Source organism: Bidens hawaiensis, unplaced genomic scaffold (assembly GCF_021521415.1).
Source record: "Bidens hawaiensis isolate Kalapana, Puna unplaced genomic scaffold, B.hawaiensis_p1.1 tig00009445_1, whole genome shotgun sequence".
Lineage (NCBI taxonomy): Eukaryota > Viridiplantae > Streptophyta > Magnoliopsida > Asterales > Asteraceae > Bidens > Bidens hawaiensis.
Window position 1 is genome coordinate 428,646 of NW_027491700.1, and position 23,660 is coordinate 452,305.

General features: G+C 34.0%; 1 protein-coding gene and 3 pseudogenes across 2 annotated transcripts in view; 3 read left to right on the forward strand and 1 right to left on the reverse strand.

The window, feature by feature from the left end:
• LOC143532450 (epidermis-specific secreted glycoprotein EP1 pseudogene) overlaps positions 1–2,740 on the forward strand; it is a 34,963-nt pseudogene extending 32,223 nt beyond the window's left edge. Inside the window, exon 2 of the transcript XR_013135172.1 lies at positions 2,646–2,740. The product of XR_013135172.1 is annotated as an epidermis-specific secreted glycoprotein EP1 pseudogene (transcript). The remainder of the gene's footprint in view (positions 1–2,645) is intronic.
• On the forward strand, positions 1,362–2,622 carry LOC143532414 (EP1-like glycoprotein 4 pseudogene; annotated as a pseudogene).
• Positions 2,741–5,381: 2,641 nt separating the features above from the next.
• LOC143532415 (uncharacterized) lies at positions 5,382–7,178 on the reverse strand. The gene is made up of 5 exons (XM_077027472.1): positions 7,121–7,178; positions 6,500–6,724; positions 6,168–6,342; positions 5,535–6,081; positions 5,382–5,429 (listed from the first exon to the last, which is right to left on the reverse strand). Exons 1-5 carry the CDS (start codon positions 7,176–7,178, stop codon positions 5,382–5,384), a joined length of 1,053 nt encoding a protein of 350 aa, XP_076883587.1.
• Positions 7,179–15,445: 8,267 nt separating this feature from the next.
• On the forward strand, positions 15,446–16,486 carry LOC143532416 (EP1-like glycoprotein 4; annotated as a pseudogene).
• Positions 16,487–23,660: the final 7,174 nt, after the last annotated feature.

Sequence of the window (23,660 nt, forward strand, 5' to 3'; positions counted from 1 at the left end):
TTATAGTTAATCGGAGTTCTTATATTAATCATCAAAGCCACAAGAATTAATAAAACCTAAATCAGTTTAATTATTTTGACAGGACGATATAAGGAACTACTATTGAAAACTTAGAAAAAATTTACGATTTCATTTGAATACCTAAAAGATCAAAACAAATATTGAATGAATACGAACTGATGTTACCTCCCAATGGAATCAAACAAATGGATCTGGAATCTAAAACCCAAATCAAATCTGAAGATTATTATAGAGGAACATAGAGCGTTACGATGGAGAAAGACACCATGCCGGTGATGGTTTTTTGTTGGTGGCAGTTTAAATCAATAGTTTTGGTAGGTCGTAAAGGGTGGTGCTGTTTGGCCGCACTGGTAGTTGTGTGTTAGACCTCCATGACAACAAAAAGAAACTCATTATACAACATGTTCTAATATAGTTGATGCCAAATATAATAACATGTCAACAACTGTGAGTTGGATGTCCGATAACTTGAAGAACTTATAGTGTGTGCTGAGGATGAATGGAACTGTGAAGTGTTATAAGGACGATATTGCTCTCATGTGTTTAGCATGTACGTAACTTAAAATTTTAACATGGTTAGAACAAAAGGTCACCGTCTGTTTAACAAAAACACAAATGACATCCGATATGATACATTAGTTAAAAGATAATATTTGAAATCTAATCAAAACATAAAAAACAACTTTTGATTAAAATATAAATCTACCTATACAATTAAAAGAAGACCTAGTGTCTACATGACATTCAGCTAGGCTCTCACATTGGATGCCAAGTGTGCAAGTTTCAAATTTAACAAATTTTCTGCATGACATTCAACTAAGCCTTCCACATAGAAGGTTAAGTGTGCAAGTTACCAATTTAACAACTTCCACTTCATTATATATCTTAATTTAATTCAAATTGTTAAAATGAAAAATATATTGTTGATGAGAATCAAACTTACTAAATTTCTCTTAAAATATTTGTGGTTTACCAACTCAACTAAGATGATTTGACGCTAAATTTATATTTTCCTTAGTATAGATTTACAAAATTTCATTTTGATTTATTTTAAGATACAAATACAAATTATTCTTACAAATTAATATATTTTATGAAATATGCAACTACTTATATTATGTAATACCTTATAATTTATAAAAGTATAATATTTATTATATAATTCATATACATATATATATATGACGTTTTATATATTTTTCATCCATGTGTTACACGAAATACTAACCTAGCCGGTTATTAAATATCACAAACTTTGGGAAGAAAAATACACATGTGCCAACAATGGTAGAAACGCATATCCAATTTATTTAATAGATAACGTTTATATAAAATCCAATATGAAAATATCTTCTTCTTCGTCGTCCTTCTACATTCATTCACCATCACCGATGCCATTGTTCCTCAGAACGAAACCTTCCATTATGTCAACCAAGGCGAGTTACTTTTCGAATCCGAATACTTATTCTTTGATTCTGAATAAGATCCAACTTACCGTACACACTCGCTCTCCGCGCAGGGACTCAACGTGACCAGTCCGTGAGGCCATGGGTCTGGGAAGCCAACCGCGGCAAACCAGTCCGCGAAAACGCCACATTCTCATTAGGATCAGACGGAAACCTAGTACTCGCGGAGGCCAATGGCCAGATTGTGTGGCAAACCAACACCGCGAACAAGGGAGTTGTCGGTTTCGCTATACTTGAAGATGGTAACGTTGTGCTGCGTGACGCAAAGGGTAACTTTGTCTGGCAAAGCTTTGATTACCCGACCGACACGCTCTTGGTTGGCCAAAAGCTTAGAGTTAAAGGTGGTCCGCACAAGCTCGTGAGCCGCGATTCGGTCAAGAACAACGTTGACGGGGCGTATAGCTTAGTAGTTGAGCCTCAAAGGTTGGGTTTGTATTACAAGAACACCATGCGGTACTGGGCATTCACGATCCCAGAATTAAGCCGAAGCAATGGGACAATTCAAAATGCAACATTTCGAGTTGCAGAAGCTGAATACCTAGACAACAATTTTCACCTATTGAATTGTGAAGTCGTGAATCTTTTCCCGCCATATCATACAACTTCGATATACATGGGACGAGTTCTGTATAATAGCTCGTTATCATATCTAAGACTGGGCATCGATGGGAACCTACGAGTCTACACTTACCGCCGAGGGGTGCGGGGACAGGCGTGGAATCTGTTGTACACTTTGTTTACGAAGCAGGATGGATTCAGTGTTGAAGACGAGTGTCAGTTACCAAATCGGTGCGAGAAGTTTGGGCTTTGTGAGGATAGTCAATGTGTCGGATGCCCTGCGCCAAACGGGGTGTTTGCGTGGAGCAAAGACTGTGACTCGGAGTCACCAGGTTGTAGTGGTTTTACGTATTATCAGCTTCAAGGGGTTGACCATTTCACGGTTAAGTATACAGAAGGGATTAGACCGGTGAAACAGAGTGATTGTGAGAGCAAATGCACGAAGAATTGCAAGTGTTTCGGTTACTTTTATCATACGGATAGTTCGAGGTGTTGGATCGCTTACGAGTTGAAGACGTTAACAAGGGTCGGGAACTCGACTAGTTTGGCGTAGATCAAAACACCTGTTCGTTAGACACGGGTTTAATTTAGATAAAGAAGGTTATGTTTGTAACCTTCCGATGTGTGTTTGCTCTGCATTTAGATGATATTGTTGTTTGTATTATAATAAAAGTGAGTTATCTATAAAATGCCTTAAGTGATCCATGTAAAACAACTATTTTATATTATTTGTGTCAAGCAAATAAAGAACAAGAACAACAAATCCATATATATCTTAATCATTTTCAACTCATCCTCTAAATTTATCCTCTAAATTTATATGAAAAGAGTTTGTAAATTATATGACGAGGTTTTAGTAGTTGTGATCATAGATTATAGGTTGGAGAGAGAAAACTGTAATTATAAATGTATAAATAAATATTATTTAATTAAATATATAAGAGAAATGTAGTGTTTTGTGATGTAATTATACAAATAGGGATGTGGGACAGGCTAAGAATGCTCTTATCGATATTATATAGTACACAAGAATTCAATTTCCTCATCATCTTAGGGGGGAGAGGGGCACCATCGACAAAGTGAAAATGGGTACATATACCCGATAGGTAACACTATCACCGTCACCTTAAATGGCTTTTAAGATGTCAAAAGTAGTGGCTTACTACCCGATGAAGTTAGGAGGAGAGAGATAGCATGTATATGTAGATAAAGTAGAGAGAGAGAGAATTAGATTAGTTGAGTGAAGTATTACGAAATTGGTGAGTAATAGATTAATTTGAGCGACCACTCTTTTACCCTTATTGACATATCGATTGGCCTCTACAAGCCCGTTTGTTGATTGAATTCCAAGGCCTCTAGGCTGTCTAATGTAGACATTTATTCTAATAAACAAAACAATTTTTTATTTTTCATTGTTTAAACGGCCAAAATTTTATTAAAAGTAGAGATTGGTGATGACCATTGTCAAGTCATACAAAAACCTCTATAAAATTATCTACTAATGTTTCTCTAACTAGCGAGAGTAAATAATGTGTCAAACCCATATGTAGTCAGTTGAAAAGTACTAACCGAATTTTAAGAAGATTTATTTAGAAATTTATTAAACCATGTAGTGCCTAAGACATATCAAACAACAAAGTTCTTGGATCAATCTTCTTGTAAGCTAGCGGAAATCACTTACAAGTTAACCGAGATCTCGTATCTTGTTGATGTTGGTTATTACCCGAAATGGTAAAGAAAGGAAGACAATAGAGAAAGAGAGAGAGAGAGAGAGAGTTGGTGAATGGATAAGATATTTTGCAAAAGGTTATGTTGCATGGGTATGGTTGCACTATTTATAATGCAAGCCATACCATGCTTGTTTCATTATTTACGGCCCAATGGGCTCAACATACATGGCCTTAGGCCTAAACATACAACATAAGAAACCGACAAGCTAACAAGATACATCGCAAATCGAATAGTCAAATACAGAAGACTATTGAATAAAGTGGGGCCGAAAAATTTCCCCTAGTCTTTAGTATTTGAATAGGTAGCTTCCATCTTCAATCGGTCTCGTAGTCGAGGCCTTCGTTGTTCTCGTATAGTTGTTGGTCAACAAGATAATGAACAAACTTGTTGAACTTCTCAACTATCATGTCCTTGTTTTCCCGACGAATATCTTCGACTATGGCTAATGGAGAGTTACAGCTTCATCAAGTCTTCTTTTGCTGAAGGCGGCTAAATCGTTCTAATCAAATAAACGAAGAACGTGCATTCGTTTGCAATGGATCACTTCCCCTGTGTTGTTATCAAATTCCCAGCAAATGAAGTCGTGAAACAAGTTGAGCAGAAACGGTTCCTTGTGGTAGATAGGTCACCCATCCTTGTAAGTCTTGTATCTCCAAGCCTTTCTTTTCTTTCTAGAGATCAGATCGATCTCAGTTGGATGACTATACAAGTTACCCTTGTTGAGCTTGAAGTTAGGGTAGTCTTTTTTTTCCATTTCCTGCTTAAGAATCTCATAAACCATCCTTTTAACTCTTCATCACCCGCACTCTGACCTACGAATCGTCTAAAGTAATTCATGTCGAGTTCAGACAGTGTATGCATTAGAGATGGGCAAAAAAACCGGTTGGTGAACCTGTTCAACGGTTTAAACCGAAAACCGGTTTTTACAAAAACCGGTTATTTAAAAACCGGTTAGAACCGGTTAGTAACCGCCGGTTCGTATATCGGTTACAAGTTCTAGAGAAAAAACCGGTTACTGAACCGGTTATGGAAAAAACCGGTTAATTTTAAAACCGGTTATTATGAAAAAAACCGGTTATTAACCGGTTATTTAAAAAAAAAAACCGGTTAATTAAAAAAAACCGGTTATTAACCGGTTCTAACCGGTTTCTAAACCGGTCCTAACCGGTTAGACCGGTCCGAGTTTTGCACCAAAAAAACCGGTTAATAAACCGGTCCGGTTATTTAAAAACCGGTTTTTTCCAGGCCAAGAAAAACCGGTCCGGTTATTAACCGAACCGGTTTTTTTAAAAAAACCGATTTGTGCACCTCTAGTATGCATATCGGTGTAGTCATGTAGGTCAGGTCACCACTGGCATGCTAGATTTCCCATGTCTTGCTAGTGGCGTGCCATTTGCAGTAGAGAACCGGGGAGTCATTGAGATAAGGGCAGAGACGGTCTCTTAGACTGGAAACCCGTGTGATGTAGTATTTATTTTTCTTTACTTGTCTTGATGTTTGAGAGGATTCACCACCAGTTGTAGGAAGAGCCATCCCAGTTTGGCTCCTGATTTTGATCCATCTTATCATCACCGTAAATCGGAGTGTCCTGGTTCAGTGAGTAGTTTATTCCATCGTCGATTTCCACAACTTCTTAAGTTGGAGACTGGGTATCTGCACAAGTAGCAACATTAAAAATAGATGCAATTTCATCCTCTATTGAAGCATCCTGATCTCTTATTTTCGTTGCTAGATTAATTATTACCAAAAAAAAGTAACTATTGCAAGAAAATACTCCCATCCATTGTTTCTAAATTCATTTAGATTAGCCTTTGTTGAAGAAACTAACTCCGTAGCATTAAGAATATCTTGGGATTTCTTTTGTAATGCTTGAGAAAGTGTTTCATTTTTCCCAATGCTTTCTTCATCATGTGAAGTAAACACAAAGTCAAATGATTTCAAGTAATCGCAAGCTGTATCAGCATCTCCGCATTGAGAAAAAGTAGTATGAGATAAGTCTTCAATTATTCTTTGGAGAACAGCTCGAGTGGCACCAAACATGTCAATCAAACTACAAACGGAGTTAAAATGAGAACCCCAACGCGTATCATTAGCGCTTCTTAATGTCCCAACTTGATTTAGTCTTGATCTCGATTTGATTTCACCCATTTCCAACAACTTTTTAATCTCTTTTGTCTTTGCCTTTTGTAACTCATCATGACACTTATTAGAAGCACAAACCACATTAATTGTGAAGACTAGTTTATTAAAGAACTTGTGTATTAGAATAACTTCCCTTGAAGCATAAACCAAGGAAAGTTGTAACCTATGATCAAAGCACAAAAACGTAATAAGCATAAGAGTATTCTAGTCAAACCAAAGACGAAAGAGAATATCAAACAAGTAATTAACCTGTGGGCAAAACAGTAAACGTAATATGCATAAGGACACACATAATGAACAAGTGTTTCTAATCCGTTCCATTCCCCTCTCATATTACTAGCACCATCAAAACCTTGACCACATAATCTTTTAACATCTAACTGATAATGCGAAAGTTGTTTCCAAAAACTTGTTTTCAATGTTGCTGATAAAGTATCCGTAACATGAACCAAATCATAACCTTTCTTGTATCATCCCTTTTGCATCACCGAATCTCAAAACTATGGCCATTTGCTACTTTTTCAACTCATCTCATGACTCATCAACCATTACACAAAAGAATGAATCCTCCACTTCACTACCAGTATTCTTTCGAACTATATTTGCAATAATGCTAAGAATTTCTTTTTGAATATCACTCGAAGTATACTTTGAATTATAAGGAGCATCCTCTAATATAACCTTGGCAATTTCATCATTATAAGAAGCTAGAAGTTTTAGCAATTCAATCAAGTTTCCTCGATTTTTTGACTTAGAAGATTCATCATGTCCTCTTAAAGCACAAGCTTGAAATCTCAACCAACGAACTACATCAACAGTAGCTATTAATCATAAACGGTACTTCACTATTTTCTCTTGAGTTTGCTTTAAAAGTCGGGTTTCAATATATGCTTCTTGGTTCAAAAAGTTTTCGGCGAATACCAAACAATTTATATGTTGTGAAGTTTTAAGGTGGCTAAAGAATGCACATTTTTTCACATTAACTTTATCCATGTGTCAAATACTTTAAGGGTAAATGAATCGCAACCATGGCTCACACTTGGCTTAACACTAAAAAGATAACACAAAAAATAATAAGCACGTTGTTGTTGGAGAATACTCTAGCCAACTCAGGATCATTTTGAACCAAGCATATTGAAACCTACGATTATGTCCCTTTGGACCATTGTTTTTGTTCTCTTTAAGTTGTATTTGGTAAGTACCTAAAGAAAGATAAGCCCGTCTTACTTGTTCTCTTAAATTTTCTGGATGCTCCCACATTGGTTTTCGTTTAGCCGGGTCTCTTTCTAATTAGTTAGGATCCACTTCATTAGCATTTGACTGTGGTTGTGGAGCTTCCGAATCACAATGATTTTCTTGTTGATTTACTTGGTTAAGATCCACTTCATTAGTATATGATTGTGGTTGCTGTGGAGCTTCAGAATTAATCAGCTCACTAGTTGAAGCTTTGTGTCGTTTACTCGTTTGTTCATCATCATTTTTTTTTTTGAAAAAAGAATATATAGTCTCTTGCCTTTTCATGATTTACCTAATTAAGAAGATTCAATAGGGTGAGTTAAAGTAAAATTATCACCATACAATACCAATTACAAGCTTAGTTAATCAATTTCTCCAAATCCCCAATTCCACATTTACAAACCCTAATTATAATCCTTGAAATTAATTAATATAAATCCAATATAGTGTTTAACAACAACATCAAGATGAAGTATTACCTTGTTGAGAAGGCTGAGAGATCGTGGTAGGCGGTGAACCGTGGGGGCGTGGACGGATGATGGCAAATGGCAGTGGTGGTCGGTCTCCGGTAGGAACAGCATGGGCAGGGAACAGCGGATGGCAGAGGGAATGAGATGCAGTGAGTTATTTCCAAAATCCAAACCCTAACAAATTATAATCCTGCTCCATTTTTTTTGTTTAAACAAGTTTTAATTTTATAAATAGCCTCCTCAATCTTGAGTATTACAAAAACAAAGCTTTTATTATCCGATTAATAAGGAGCATCCTCTAATATAACCTTGGCAATTTCATCATTATAAGAAGCTAGAAGTTTTAGCAATTCAATCAAGTTTCCTCGATTTTTTGACTTAGAAGATTCATCATGTCCTCTTAAAGCACAAGCTTGAAATCTCAACCAACGAACTACATCAACAGTAGCTATTAATCATAAACGGTACTTCACTATTTTCTCTTGAGTTTGCTTTAAAAGTCGGGTTTCAATATATGCTTCTTGGTTCAAAAAGTTTTCGGCGAATACCAAACAATTTATATGTTGTGAAGTTTTAAGGTGGCTAAAGAATGCACATTTTTTCACATTAACTTTATCCATGTGTCAAATACTTTAAGGGTAAATGAATCGCAACCATGGCTCACACTTGGCTTAACACTAAAAAGATAACACAAAAAATAATAAGCACGTTGTTGTTGGAGAATACTCTAGCCAACTCAGGATCATTTTGAACCAAGCATATTGAAACCTACGATTATGTCCCTTTGGACCATTGTTTTTGTTCTCTTTAAGTTGTATTTGGTAAGTACCTAAAGAAAGATAAGCCCGTCTTACTTGTTCTCTTAAATTTTCTGGATGCTCCCACATTGGTTTTCGTTTAGCCGGGTCTCTTTCTAATTAGTTAGGATCCACTTCATTAGCATTTGACTGTGGTTGTGGAGCTTCCGAATCACAATGATTTTCTTGTTGATTTACTTGGTTAAGATCCACTTCATTAGTATATGATTGTGGTTGCTGTGGAGCTTCAGAATTAATCAGCTCACTAGTTGAAGCTTTGTGTCGTTTACTCGTTTGTTCATCATCATTTTTTTTTTTGAAAAAAGAATATATAGTCTCTTGCCTTTTCATGATTTACCTAATTAAGAAGATTCAATAGGGTGAGTTAAAGTAAAATTATCACCATACAATACCAATTACAAGCTTAGTTAATCAATTTCTCCAAATCCCCAATTCCACATTTACAAACCCTAATTATAATCCTTGAAATTAATTAATATAAATCCAATATAGTGTTTAACAACAACATCAAGATGAAGTATTACCTTGTTGAGAAGGCTGAGAGATCGTGGTAGGCGGTGAACCGTGGGGGCGTGGACGGATGATGGCAAATGGCAGTGGTGGTCGGTCTCCGGTAGGAACAGCATGGGCAGGGAACAGCGGATGGCAGAGGGAATGAGATGCAGTGAGTTATTTCCAAAATCCAAACCCTAACAAATTATAATCCTGCTCCATTTTTTTTGTTTAAACAAGTTTTAATTTTATAAATAGCCTCCTCAATCTTGAGTATTACAAAAACAAAGCTTTTATTATCCGATTACTATTTTATAACTTGGAAAATTGGATTTTAATAATCCCAACTTAATGCAGTTGGCCAATAATAATCCCAACTTTGAAAATAGCTGTCACTGGTCTCAACTTTCACACTATTTGTTTTCATTGAACCTTCGTTAAAAAAAACTTAACGGCGTTAAGTTTTTTTCAAATTTCAAACTGATATTTTAGGGCTTTTGATTGGAATGAGGAAACGAGTCGATTGATGTAAAACTTAACTTGAAACGGCGCTTCAAAAAGCTTGATTTTTGTTAATTAATAGTTTAAACACCAGAATGGAAGCATCCTTTAGTTGTTTGGACCACTGTTTGGAGGTAAGTTTTACATCAATCGACTCGTATCCTCATTCCAATCAAAAGCCCTACAATATCAGTTTGAAATCTGAAAAAAACTTAACGCCGTTAAGTTTTTTTTAACGAAGGTTCAATGAAAACAAATAGTGTGAAAGTTGGGACCAGTGACAGCTATTTTCAAAGTTGGGATTATTATTGGCCAACTACATTAAGTTGAGATTATTAAAATCCAATTTTCCTTATAACTTTTGGTCATAAAAGTTGCGAGTTTTTTATAAAACATCAAACGATTATGTATTATTTTAAAAAAATTAGTGGTGTCCGTGAGCATTTAGAAAAAATACATTGGGATGACCGCGCTTAATACCTATAAAAAATTTCGGGAAAAATCATGAAATGTAACCTACTTACAGAGAAAACAGCAATGGCTGGAGTCATCTCGGGTCCCCTTATAGCTGCGCCCCTGTTTATATAGACCTTGGTGAGGTGGTAATGTGTCAGAAAAGAACACAACTGAAAATAAATTAAAAAGATTTATAGATTTAGTATTGAAACTCGAATTTAATAATAAGTATTGTCTAGAGAATACTTTGCGTCCATGTAGTTTATGGGCAGGAGCGCAACGTGCCTCAAAAAGTCAAAATGATGCATTTATTTCCACGTGGTTTCAAAACGTGTAAATCCGAGTCGCTCCGTCAATTAACCGTGTTAGCTGGAGAGGTAAGATCAACTTTTCACTCCGACTTGAAAGAATTCCCGTTAAGTTCATGTGGTTTTTGAGGTATTTGGTTTGAGTCTGTCTACCTCCATCTTTAACCCCACCACATATTCTTAATTAGTCTACATAGCTTCATGTAACCAACAAATCCCCCAACATACAAAACCCCACATATTTGAATAACCTGAGTTGGACTAGTATATCACAATGCCATTACTAAAACCATTATAATAAGTGTCACTAGGGGTGTTCAAAAGTATCCGAATTATCCGACTATCCGTATCCGAACTATCCGAAAATTCAGATATCTGAATCCCGGATATCTAAAAATTCGGATGCGGATTTGGATATCATTTTTCAGATTTTTCAGATAGTTCGGATATTCGAACTATCCGATATTTTAATTTTAATATTTTTTACATTTTATTTTATATAACAAATATAATCAAAAACCCTACATCATTTTTCAAAATATGCCTCTTCTCTTCTCCAACTCAAACCCAGCCTCCACTCTCCTCTACATATCCAGCCTCCATTCTCCTCCATCATCATCGACGTCGACCACCTATGTTCGGATCCCCCTCCGCTCTCCCCCATAGATCCAACCTCCACTCCACCATGTCACTCGCCGGAGATGGTTCATGGCCAGTGATGATTCGTGGCTATGTGCTTTTTGCCAACTAGTGCTTAGGTTCATCATTTAGTTTTTGGTTTATTGAAGAATGTGCATATCTAATTTCTTTTATTGCTACATTCAGATATGAGATAATAATTTGATCTTTGGGTCATGAGGAATAAATATTAACTAGAAATTGTTTTATTTATTTATTTTTTGTTTTCAAAATCGGATATCTGTTTCACTATCCGTTCGGATATCCGGTTTTGAACACCCCTAGGTGTCACACCTCGATCAAAGGTGACGGAACATACCGGGGCGTAACGTATTGATTGAACAGTAGCTCAAAAGACACTAATTAAAGCGACAATAAATAATTAATTTCATTAACATTAAACAAGTACACAAATTCAATAATAAGAACAAATAGATCATGCTTTTGTATTTTTAAATAAATATCCTAAGGTAAAACTAATTCCCTCGATCTTAAACAATTTCAATTACTTGTACCTGTAACATGCATGCATAAAAATAGAGTTTGTCAATACAAATGTTTGTGAGAATACATAAGCTTTAGTTGAGGTATATAGATAAAAACCACAATTCATATGTTATTGTTGAGCATTACAATTCCTATGAAAATGTAAATAACTAAATAGATGTGGACCCGTTCCTATTGATACAAAATCAATGTACTTGTTTAAATGTATTGTCATACTAGATGAGAATAGATGAGGATGAGATACCAACCACCGAATATAAAATAAACAGTTAAGCACATAGAGCTAGTCATAGATCATGCAATCATCACACATAAACATATAATAAGTTGTGTTTGAATATATGCGGTAAAAAAACGTAAGTAATGTAAATACAGTATACATGTTTCCCCCAAAACGTGTAAGAGATAAAAAAAAGGGGGTATGTAAACTGACATTGAAATTGGTGGGTTGAAATATTAAGATCTTTGTTAAGCGTGTGAATGTCCTAACGTGTAAGCCCTAATTAAAAGTAATAAGGCTAGTTTTAGTTTGTGTTTGATGAATAATTAACTAAGGATTATAATTGTATGATGATATGATAACTTGTACATGAAAAAGGAAAAGTAAGATAAAAACAGAATTCGGACAGCTTGTTGTCACATCATAGATAAATTATTAAAAAACATGAACCAATTCCCAAAAATTATAAAAAAACTCTGGTAAACTAAATAAATGTGTTAGGAACAACTTACATTTAGAAAGTTTGGTCAGATTTGGACCCGAGATTGACTAAAACAGCCATTTTTCATAATGGGTATAGATCTACGCACTAATTTTAATTTGGCCACTATGGAGTTATAAAATAAAATAAAATGCAAATAAAATGTTATTAGAACCAAAACTCAATGAATTTAGTCATAGGCTTTGTTCTTGCACCATTTCAATTTGTTATGACAAAGTTATGGCTTAATCTTTGTTGGGCAAGAATTATGTCAAATCTAAATCATTATAATTAGTAATGTCATTTACATTTTGAAATGGTTTTTGATACATAAATTATAGGCCATTGATGGGGTGATGAATACATCATATAAATAATATGTATTATCAAACCCTTATGGTTATTGTATCAAAGGAATGCAAGAACTTTGTTAAGGTGTGATCATTGAAGATCATTTTCCAACATTTAGTTCTTTGTCTCCTCCACAACACACACCATGATGCATAGATTATGTAGGATCATTGACATGAATATATGATGGCTATGCAACCATGTAAATAAAGAAGATGAACAAGAATAAAAGAAACCTTAAAGATACTACAACTAGTGTTACACAACAACTTGATTACCTTATTTTTTGACAAACTATTTACAGTAAGAAAAGTGAAGAAGATGGAGATGAGAGAGGGAGAGAGGAGAAGATAAATTCTTCTTTAAATTTCAAATAAGAATAATAATGGTACAAACTAAAAAAGAGGGGATGATAGTCTCATATAAATAACAAGATTTGGAGTGGCTAACTTAGAAAAATTTGTTGTTGTAAAAAGTTGTAAAACTTGGAGAAGGGGAAATGGGGTATGCGGTGAACGGTTTTGGGGGTGTTTTGGGTTGTATTATATTGGATTTCTTAACATATGGGAATGAACATTTGCTACAATAATTAATTAGATATAGTACTTAGCCTAGTTACATATATAAATGTCCATTTAACAATTTATTATGTTGTAAAATGAAAGAAACACACTTATGAGTTATAACTTATTATGTACAGGCAAAATCATATATGTATTGATTAAAACCAGTTACTTCAGGGTCCTTCGTATTTTCGTATTTACGGCGAACCAAATTTTGGATATATTGTATTGATTAATACCATACATACATAATTTATATTATTTTATTAATTTGCTTTGTCTAAACTGTTTCATTTTTTTGTAGGTACAACCGCCTTCTACTTTTGTGAATAGACTATATAGAAAGAAAATATCTAGCAGGTCCTTGATCGGATTTGCCAGTGAGAATATTCATGGCAAGTAAAATTATAAAAAAAAAATGAAGAGAAATATAAAGAAAAAAGTTAGTACCGAGCATTGTCCGATGGCTGAACTAGGTTATGGAAGATTTGGACACATATTCTGGAACTCATCGGGTGTTTGATCTTCTTGCGTAGTTTACTTTCAAGACGACTTTGTTTTGGTAGATGGTCGTGGTCATCACAATTGAAGACGAATACGAAGAGCATGAACAAGGGTAAGAGGTGAACACATTTTAATTGGTGTTCAGGTTGAGTTTTCTAACATTTACAAGAGATATCATCTGTTTAGATTGCATCAATTCTTGGTGGATAATGGTTTATCACAACTAATTAATGCATGTTCAACTTTTAAAAAAATCATTTGTATAATCTCACATATTTCCACTAAGTTTCGTTTAGTTTTACCAATGGTAATTCAAAGTGGGTACTATCAGATGTAACTATTACAAGTTTAGACTAATTAATTGTAATTTCCTCATTTTTCACTCTATGTAACGCACGAGTTTAAAGGTAGGCAAGATATTGTATTAATTCTTCTTTAAGTTCTTTCGATTTTTTGACAAAATGCATAGTCCTAAGATCAATTAAACAAAAACATGGTTAATTATAGTAAGTTAGTATCCATTAATAGAACTACAAAAAGTTGTATACAACAAATTATACATTATTAGACTTATGAATTGTATATTTATGTAATACGTATTTTATGTTTAAAAGGATTTTATTTTTCGCATTATTTTATTTTATAATTATTCAAGCCCGTTTATTACTTACCTAACATTCTAGAAATAGACATAGATAGAAATTCAAATATATCATATATGGATTTCATTATCAAACATTCTAGATGTATGTTAGTTATTTGCATCGTATTTAAATAAATAATGACTCACGGTTTTCTTAAACAACGCAATTACCAGTCAAACAAATAATGCAACAAATCCAACATTTTAAACAAATTTTAATGCTTTCCGTCCTCAAATCGGCATCTTCCTCGTACCACAATTAAGTTGCAATAATAAAAGTCCTGTCATTATTGTGTTTAAACGGAACATTTATCCTTACTTTCTTAATCACATGCATAATTAATTAACCGTTAATATCAATAATTAGATTACTCAAAATTATAATTAAAATTAAAGATACTCATGTAGTTAATTCTATTTATTTGTTTAGAACACCTTCAGCACCGGTGTTGTTTATAGGTGCGTCCGGATTAAGTGGCAAGGACGGATGATGGGAACATGAACTATCCTTGTTTTGTGCTTGAAGTTCGGTTGAGAACTTCACAAACAATAACACACGCACACACATATGTGTGTGTGTGTGGGGGGGGGGGGGGGGGGGGTGATAAAAACTCGTGAAAACCAATTTAAAACATCATTTATTTTAATTATTAATTTTTTATTTTTTTAAATGTTATTAATTTTTACCAAAACTAAAAAGAAAAAAAATTATATGTACTTTGCGAAAGTGCATCACTACATATATAGCTTGTAATCTACATATGTTATTACTCTATAGTTTTCAACTAAAGTAATTATTGTTACTCTATTTATACTTTTATTTGTAATTACTCTAGTATAAATAGTCTAATTTAAGTGCTTTTAGTTGATTGTACGTGCATGTTTAGTTTAGTATGTTAGTTAATTTATTTGTATATGAATTATTGTAATGGGTTTTGAAAATATGTTGTTATGAAGGACATACAATAATTGTTTTCTTAATAAAGTTATGGATTATGATTTGAAAGCGAAGTTAACATTTATAAATTATTGTTATCATGGATGCTCTTAATACCATGGGTGGCCACCCAAAAAATTTGAATGTGCTCTTATTGCTATGTTTTTTTTAATAACAGGCGGCTAAATCATCCACTCAACTTTCTATATATATACACTACTTTCATGGTTGCAATAACTCACCAACCAAAATGACTACTTCTGCCCATTCTATTCACTCAACTTTCTTCCTACTTTTGTTCTGTTTTCAACTATTTTCCATAATTTCTGAAGCTCTTGTGCCTGCTTCACAAACATTCACTTATGTTAACAACGATATTGACCTTGAATTTGGCGACTACATCGTCGAGTACGGTGCGAATTACCGTTTCCTTCCCCCTTTTAGCAACCCATTCCAGCTTGTATTACAAAAGTCCTAACTCGCCTCGACCAATGGTTTACTGGACGTCTAGCGAGTGGTTCACCGTTGACAAGGGTAGTTTGGTCAATTTAACTCTTATGTCAACGACACAAACCGCAGAGGGTTATATCTATATTACTTGACGTTCGATTACTTTACCACAAAGTCATCTTCAAACAACATCATGGCGTCTTCCCGTCACAACACTACATTATCATATCTTCGATTAGGGATAGACGGAAACCTTAGATTCTTCACGTATAATTACCCGCATGGGCTACAAGAGAGGACATGGAACTTGGTGTACACGTTTTTTGGTCGGGATTCAAGGGAAGGCGAGTGTCAGTTACCAGGACGATGTAGTAACTTTGGGTTATGTGAGGACAACCAGTGTGTAGCGTGCCCGACACCTGACGGGTTAAGTGATTGGAGCAAAGATTGTGATGTGAAAAAGGTGACGTCTTGCTACGCAAATGACTTTCGGTACTACACGCTTGAAGGCGTTGATCATTTTATGATCAAGTACACGAGGGGAGATGCGGGTACGAGAATAAACAATTGTGAGGAGAAATGCACGCGTGATTGCAAGTGTATGGGGTACTTCTATCACAAGGAGGATTCGAGGTGCTGGATTGCTTATGACTTGAAAACATTAACAAGAAATGGGAACTCTAATCATACGGCCCACATCAAAATGTCCACAAGGTAGTAGTGTCACAAATCATGAGAGAATTGGTGTGACTCAGGTTGAAGACTTGTTAAGTTGTAATATAATATATGTGTCAAAATGTGACGATATATCCTATGTAGACGTTGTAATTTCAAAATAATAAAAAGGAAAGTTTATGTGTGTTCTTTCCATGTCACTCTCTAAGATTATGTTTTTAGACCACTTACGACACCAAACCACCTTTAAGGTATATCCTGTCGTATATTTCTTGAATTGCTCATATTAAATTTGATCAATTATTTCGTTAAACTTCAATCTTTTACGCATATCAACCCACTTATATAAAGTTGTGAGGTGATCCAGAAACTTCGTGTTTATTAATTGACACTACTGGTAGTAGGATGTCAATCTGCATAGCCTTCCCCCGTACTATTAATCATTCGCAAGCCTTTTTTCTAAATAGTTTACAACATAAACAAAAAACCTTTTCTACGTCTTTCAAATATACTAGTCATGTGCGATCACACTTCTCCATGTTTGATTAAATTATTGTATATAAAATTGTGAAAAGTTGTCTAATTTTGGTATCATAGGGATCAAATTTATATTATTATTTCGTTTATGATCTTTGTCAACGAAAAGTTTAACCTTGTCCTAATTAAGTTCAACACACTTTCTTGGATCATATATATCGCCAGGTATAATATCCCGAACTCCATATGAGAAAACAATTTTATAATAATTATAATCGTTCTAATTCTAGACTTATAGAAATCTTATCTTAATATTATCTATATATAATAATATATATAAACGAAAACATAAAAATCATATGTGTCGCGATGTAGTCGCTTCCCCTTTTTATGGAGTCACCAGATTTGCTTGATTTATAAATGGAGGCTTCTCATGCATTTAACCCGAATTCATGGGTATGGGTCTTACCAAACCAAGATATACCTTAAACGGGTTATAACATCTCATTAAATTAAAAATTATTCTCACCAAATTATTATTGTAAAGATCCTATAAAATAGAATATAGTAAAAATTAATATCTTATTTATTTTAAAAAAGATATATATATATTATTTAAATTAAAAAACCAATTTTGTAGTAAAAAAATAAACAGGTCTTGGGTCTCATCAAACCATAGGTATATTATTAATTTTCATAAATATTATTTATAATTAAAAAAAACAATTTATAGTAAAAAAAATAAACGGGTTTTGGGTCTCATCAAAACCATATAGTTTTTAAACCGGGTTATAACATCTCATTTATTTATGAAACAATTTATTATCAAACCATAAGTATATTATTAACTTTCATACAATAAAAAATATAAATTCAGAAAATAAATAAATATTATAACGAACAATATAAAACAACCCCGTAATACAGGGGATAAAAACTAGTTAATATATATTTTTGTTATTCTCTTTAACGTTTATATTGGAATATGATACAAATAAACAGACAATAATAAAATATACTATATGAAATCATAGATTTAGTCAAAATACAAATATTTAAACCTCAATCCTTATCTCTGGTGCATGCTAGCGGAATTTTGGTAACACAACTAAGGTTTCCACATCTATCTTTGGAGTCTTTAAAAACCCCGTAAATCCTTGATTTCAACTCACGAAACCCTACCGGATTTTTCCATGCCATCCGCCTCACCATCGCATCACACCACCACCCTAAACTAGCCTCGCAACGAAGATCGTCTGCACCACGGTGCCACCAACTGCCGCTGCAAATCAAACGACTTCGGAGTCGTAGTCAGTTTTTCGGTTAGCGATTATTAACGTTCAAAATCTTCCTGATCTCTTGATACAAATTAGTTCTTTGTTCTAGTCTTATTTCGATGTTAATTGTGTTTACGCCATGGTTGTGGCGACGTAGTTCCGGTGTGGATTCGGTTGCCCGCTACTCCACTCTAACTTCTAGTTGATTCCGTTCAGCTAGTCTGCTCTCCGTTAATTGTTCGTTCGGTAAAATATGGTTCTTAAATTTCTATTGTTTCTGGCGACTAACCCGAAATCTGAATATGAGGTTACTAGGAAAATATATGTAACATGTTAAAAGTTTGTTCACTTCGTTTTGTTCTTGTTTTGGCGCCTTTTAGTACCTGCACTAGAGTATTAGTTCTTCTGTTAAACACATGTTTTAGTAATCAAGGTTTAATAGTTTAACTTAGGAACACAAATATATTATATTATTTCTTCCTTTGTTTTATACTTTGGGTTTTCATTTTTTTTATGAAAACTTAGTGGTCCGGTTATACATACGCAAATATATAATAATAGTTCATAAGGTGATGATATAATTCAACAAGGTGGCTATTATTTGCGTACAAACTAATATTCCTTCAAAATAATTGGTCTCAGTAGCTGACATGTGATTTCATTATAAGTCATCAGCTAATTGTTTTGTGTAAAAGGAATAAGTCGTGTTTTGAAAAATCCAACCCATCCCGAAAGAAATGTGTTAAAAGTATAAAGGTCTTCGTCGCCGGAACATCGATCATCAAGTGAATTGGACTAATAACATTAGGGGTGTTCAAGAAATCCGAAATTCGAAAAAAACCGAAATCCAAACCCAAACCGAAACCCAAATAAACTGATTCGAATTCTTATTCGGATATTCGGATCGGACCAATCCGAATATCCGAATAACTAATTCGGATTCGAATCGGATTCTGATTCGGGTATGGAATTATAAAAAATTCGGATTGTTCGGATTATTAGGATATCCATTTAATCCGATTAAAAAACATGTTTTTAGTGGTATTTTGGTATATTTATTAGACTATTATTAGAAGTTTAAACTTTAAATTTGTGTTAAGAGTAATTCGTATTTTTCGGTTTGTATGTTTATTGTGATTTAAACTATTAAATGTTAGGAACAAAAAAAATAGGAAATTTTTTTAGGTTTATTTCGGATTATTCGGATAATTTCGTATTATTCGGGTATTATCCAAATTCGATCCGAATTGAATTCGGATAGATTCGGATCGGATAGGGATATTCCTAATTCGGATCGGATCGGATTCGGATAGGATCCAAAAATTTTCAAATTCGAACAACTCGAATAATCCGTTATCCGATTCGATGAACACCCCTATTTAACATAGCAAAGTAAATCTTATTGTAATAAATAAAATGTAGGCATTAGTACAACGTAACACAACTCGATTTTATTTTCTTACTCATCGACTACTAAGGTACGGTTTTTGGTTTCTTTTACTCATAGTATTGACTCTAATTCGTTACTTTGTAGTACGGATTTTCGTTACGCGTCAATTATATTTGAGTTCAATTATTTTATATAATTTATTTTTGTAGCATGCAATAGATTATTTATTTTGTACTCTTTATTGCATGTTCTGGTTTGAATATATTTAGTTATATGCTTCTAGCTTTAGTACTCTGTTACCCGAGCATTTTCTGACTTATTGTTGGGGCGCCAATGGCTTGGCACTTGTCGTGGCAGTGCGTAATTAAAGTTCACGATGTCTCTAACTAGTACCTTTGTAGTATTAGGGCCACTTAGGGGCGTATGGATAGATCTTAGTTCTGTTATGTTTCTGACTTCTGATTTCTGGGGGATGGAACAATGCGTGTACGCCACACGTACCATCTCATAGGTGCATGGATTAGCTAACTGTGTACCCCTCTGTTTCTGGCTCTGGGTGCTTCGGTGTACACGACTAATTTTGTTGATATATCATTGTCGTGTAGTTTGATATGTGTTTCTACATCTGTTTGTTTATATGTTTATTATTATTGTTTTGTATCCGATTCTATTATTTAGTAGATTGGGTTATATCAACATATGAGCATTTGTATTAGTATTATATTTAGTATATGTATTAGTTTAAGTTAGTTCAATTATGGTTCTAGTGCCACTTCTACTTCTTTTGCCTTTTCGTAAGTTCGTATTTACATGTACTATTGTTTCAGTTAGTAAGAAATGTAACTGGTCTCAGACGTGTTTTTCATCTGTTACATCATTTATTACATCTTTTACATGCTTTACATTAACGCGTGTTTTACATGTTTTACACATATTGACATAATATATATGTTATACAACAACCAATAAATGTAAAAAAAATATAACTTGTATGGTTAACATTATAGAACCAGAAGTGTTTTACATCGGTTGCATCATTTATATCATTTACATGTTTTACATTCAGACGTGTTTTACATATTTTTACATATTTTACATATTTTAGAACAACCAAAAAATGTAATAAATGTAACTGGTTTGGTTAAAAATACACATGAATCCCGCGAAAGCAAAAAATGTAAGAAGTAAATACATTATTAAAGAAATAAATGTAACAAATGTAAATGATCGAGTCTATTAAGAGATCAGAATGTAAGAAATGTAATCATTTTGGTTCAAAAATTACCTAAAATCTAAAGTATAATACACCGCCAAATTCTCAACGGACTCTCATAACCTCGTTAAAATGTCAGTGACTAAATTCCTCGTTAAAAAACACTCTAATAATATAAAGCCCACATGAAAATTAATCGGCTCATGCATCCCTTTTATCCCTTTATTCTACATAAATTAGTTTTTAAACCATTTTATTCTACTTAAAAGAAAAGCAAATGCATTTTGGTAACAAAAAGTAACCACAAGATATGTCGGCCAATTTCTAACATCCAAAATGAACAAAATAAAATGCAAAATTGGATCTTACTGGTCTTGAACGAACGAACATGTTTTGAATGTCTTGAATGTATAGTAGCTAGCTCCGTCCAAGATCCGGTCAATTTCTTGCAACTCCGTCCAAGTTTTGACCAAGTTCATCACCGCTAACCACCACAGGTCTGACAGGTTTGTCGCTGATGGAGTTCAAAGGACCATATCCAACCACCACAGGGATCGTCGTGTTATTTCCGGCCAAGTTCTTCACCAGATCTGAAGAGGGATGTATGATCTATGTAGTTAATGCTAAAAAATAGCGGAATCGGTCATTGATCGATATCTGAGATCTCGGTTATTGCGGTGGGATAACAGTGTGTGTATATATATAACACCAAAAGTTATCTAATATCTAATATTAATATTTATAAAAACCTTTGGTAACATGAGTTTACATTGTCAAATGTACTCCAATTGCGTTCACAAGGTAAAACACTACAAGTTTGACTGAGGATACTCGTAGCAAATGTTTGGAGCAAGGGTGTGTCGATCCCATAAGTACGCCACCATATATCTACATTTTATAAATAACTCCAGTGGTTTTAATACTTTAATAAGAAATTATTCTTAAAAACATGTTAATTTATTATTACAATGTTTTACTTACATGGTGCGACCTTCGTTCTACCCCTTATAGCCTCTGAAGATCCAAATTTCCCAATTGAATCAATGTACGGATTCAAATCCTGTCTTACTTTATCATTCTCATCTTCATCCGGCACGAGACGGTCAATAGCAACATAAAGTCTCGTCAAAATGTCACTGTTCTTCTTTATATCCCTCGCCTTTTCCCCGTGAAAAATGGCAGGGTTCAGGTAACATCCAGCTACACATTCAATATTAAAGAATTAAAAATAAAACTAAATGATTATATTAATTTAACTTAAACTAATAAATGCAAAGTTGAATCATCAATACCTGCATGTAAAGGGTGATGAAGTTGGTTAGACCATCTTGATTGAATCATACCCAAAATTTTAGTTACAAGCCTTACATCAGTTACATTTTTCTTAATTTTCTCCTTCGCTCTATCCCCTGCATCATAGATGTAACCCATACTTGGCTTCTCTTCTGTATCAACCAATTTGACCACATCCACCAAAGGAGCAAGCACTTGACAAGATAAGAGTATGTTGTCCCAAAATTCGTTTTTGAAACTATTCACTCAACTCTTTCCAGGTGGCTTCTTTGAAAAGTCACTTTTCCTCCATTCTTCATAAACAAACAATACTTGAATACGATGTCGATTCTCATGGATACTCCGAATGGTATAAAACTGAGTTGCAAACCGAGTTATACAAGACCGATGCAGCTCCTTGTTTTTGGTTAACTTCCTCATCATATTAAGAATCATTCCCTGGTTGTAAATGTAAACCACAATTGCTCTTGCATCAACTAGAGTACTCTTTATCTTTGGAATTTGCTTAGCAATATCTTGAATCATAAGATTCACACAATGTGCTACACAAGGAGTCCAAACATCTTAGGGTGTTGTTCTAAAATCTTTCCAGCTTCTTTAAAGTTTGACCCGTTATCTATAATGAACTATAGAAAATAATAAAGAGCTTAAGTAATAAAAAGAACCCTTAGTAAATATATCAAATAATATAACATCTTTAGAAAACTAGAAAAGTAAAGCTACCTGCATAATATTCACCTCTCCAACATCTTTTATCACCTCATTTATCATCTCCACGAATAATTGAGCAATCTTCACATGCTCCGATGCATCAGGTGATTTCAAAAATATCATTTCAAGTGGATAATTTACTAAGAAATTTATCAAACACCTTCCTTTTCCATCTGTCCAAATATTGGACATAATGCTACACTGCTATTCTTCCCAATGTGGCCCGAATGTTTCCACAAACTTTTTCGTTTTTTCTACACGTTTAATCAGCAGTGTGACATGCATGTTGTGATAAGATGGAGGTGGCAAACCTAACATAAAGTAACATAATTAAGTAATGAAATTAAATAACAATCAAATTACAAAAACTATCAATAAATCTTAATCACAATTAAATACCTCTTCCATATTCCCCAATGGCATTTATGTCACACCCCGACCAAAGGCGGCGGAACATGCCGGGGTGCAACGATTGCTCATAAGCGCATGACACTATTTAAAGCGACAATAGTTAACAAACTCATTTCATTTCACAACATCGAAAATGTCACATAACCAAATATTCATAAGTCAAATACAACAAAATATAACAAAATATAGCAAATCAAATATTGTTCATTTTTGCTAATATCCTAACGATATTTGTGACGTTTTCTTCACCGAACTCCAAAATCAACCAAGATGCAAACCTGTAACATTTCATAAAATAAAGTTGTCAACACAAAGGTTGGTGAGCAATTCATAAGTTTGAACAATAGATATATAGTATGAAAAGCCACAAAACTAGTATACAAAACCATAAATAATAGCTATAAACTTGGATAAATTGACAATCGTTAATAGAATTACGTTAGCGCCACCTAGCTACAAGGGATTTCCAAGTAGTCTAGGATTTAATAGAATATCGTTAATTGCATTACGTTAACGACACCTTGCTACAAAGGGATGCCAAGTAGTCTAGGATTTATAGATTCCACCAACCGAAAGCGATAAACACATAGGCATATAAGCATAGAACACCAAATCGAGCAATTATTCAAGTAAAGTATATAACAACGTTTGTGGTTTAAGACTCAAGTATAAAGCATTTG

Coding starts and splice junctions, on each gene's coding strand:
- LOC143532415 (XM_077027472.1), bottom strand. CDS start 7,178: ATGTGGGAGCATCCAGAAAATTTAAGAGAACAAGTAAGACGGGCTTAT. Junction 6,725..7,120: donor ACGGGCTTATCTTTCTTTAG/GTACTTACCAAA, acceptor CTGTTGATGTAG/TTCGTTGGTTGAGATTTCAA. Junction 6,082..6,167: donor GTTTACTGTTTTGCCCACAG/GTTAATTACTTG, acceptor CTTTGATCATAG/GTTACAACTTTCCTTGGTTT.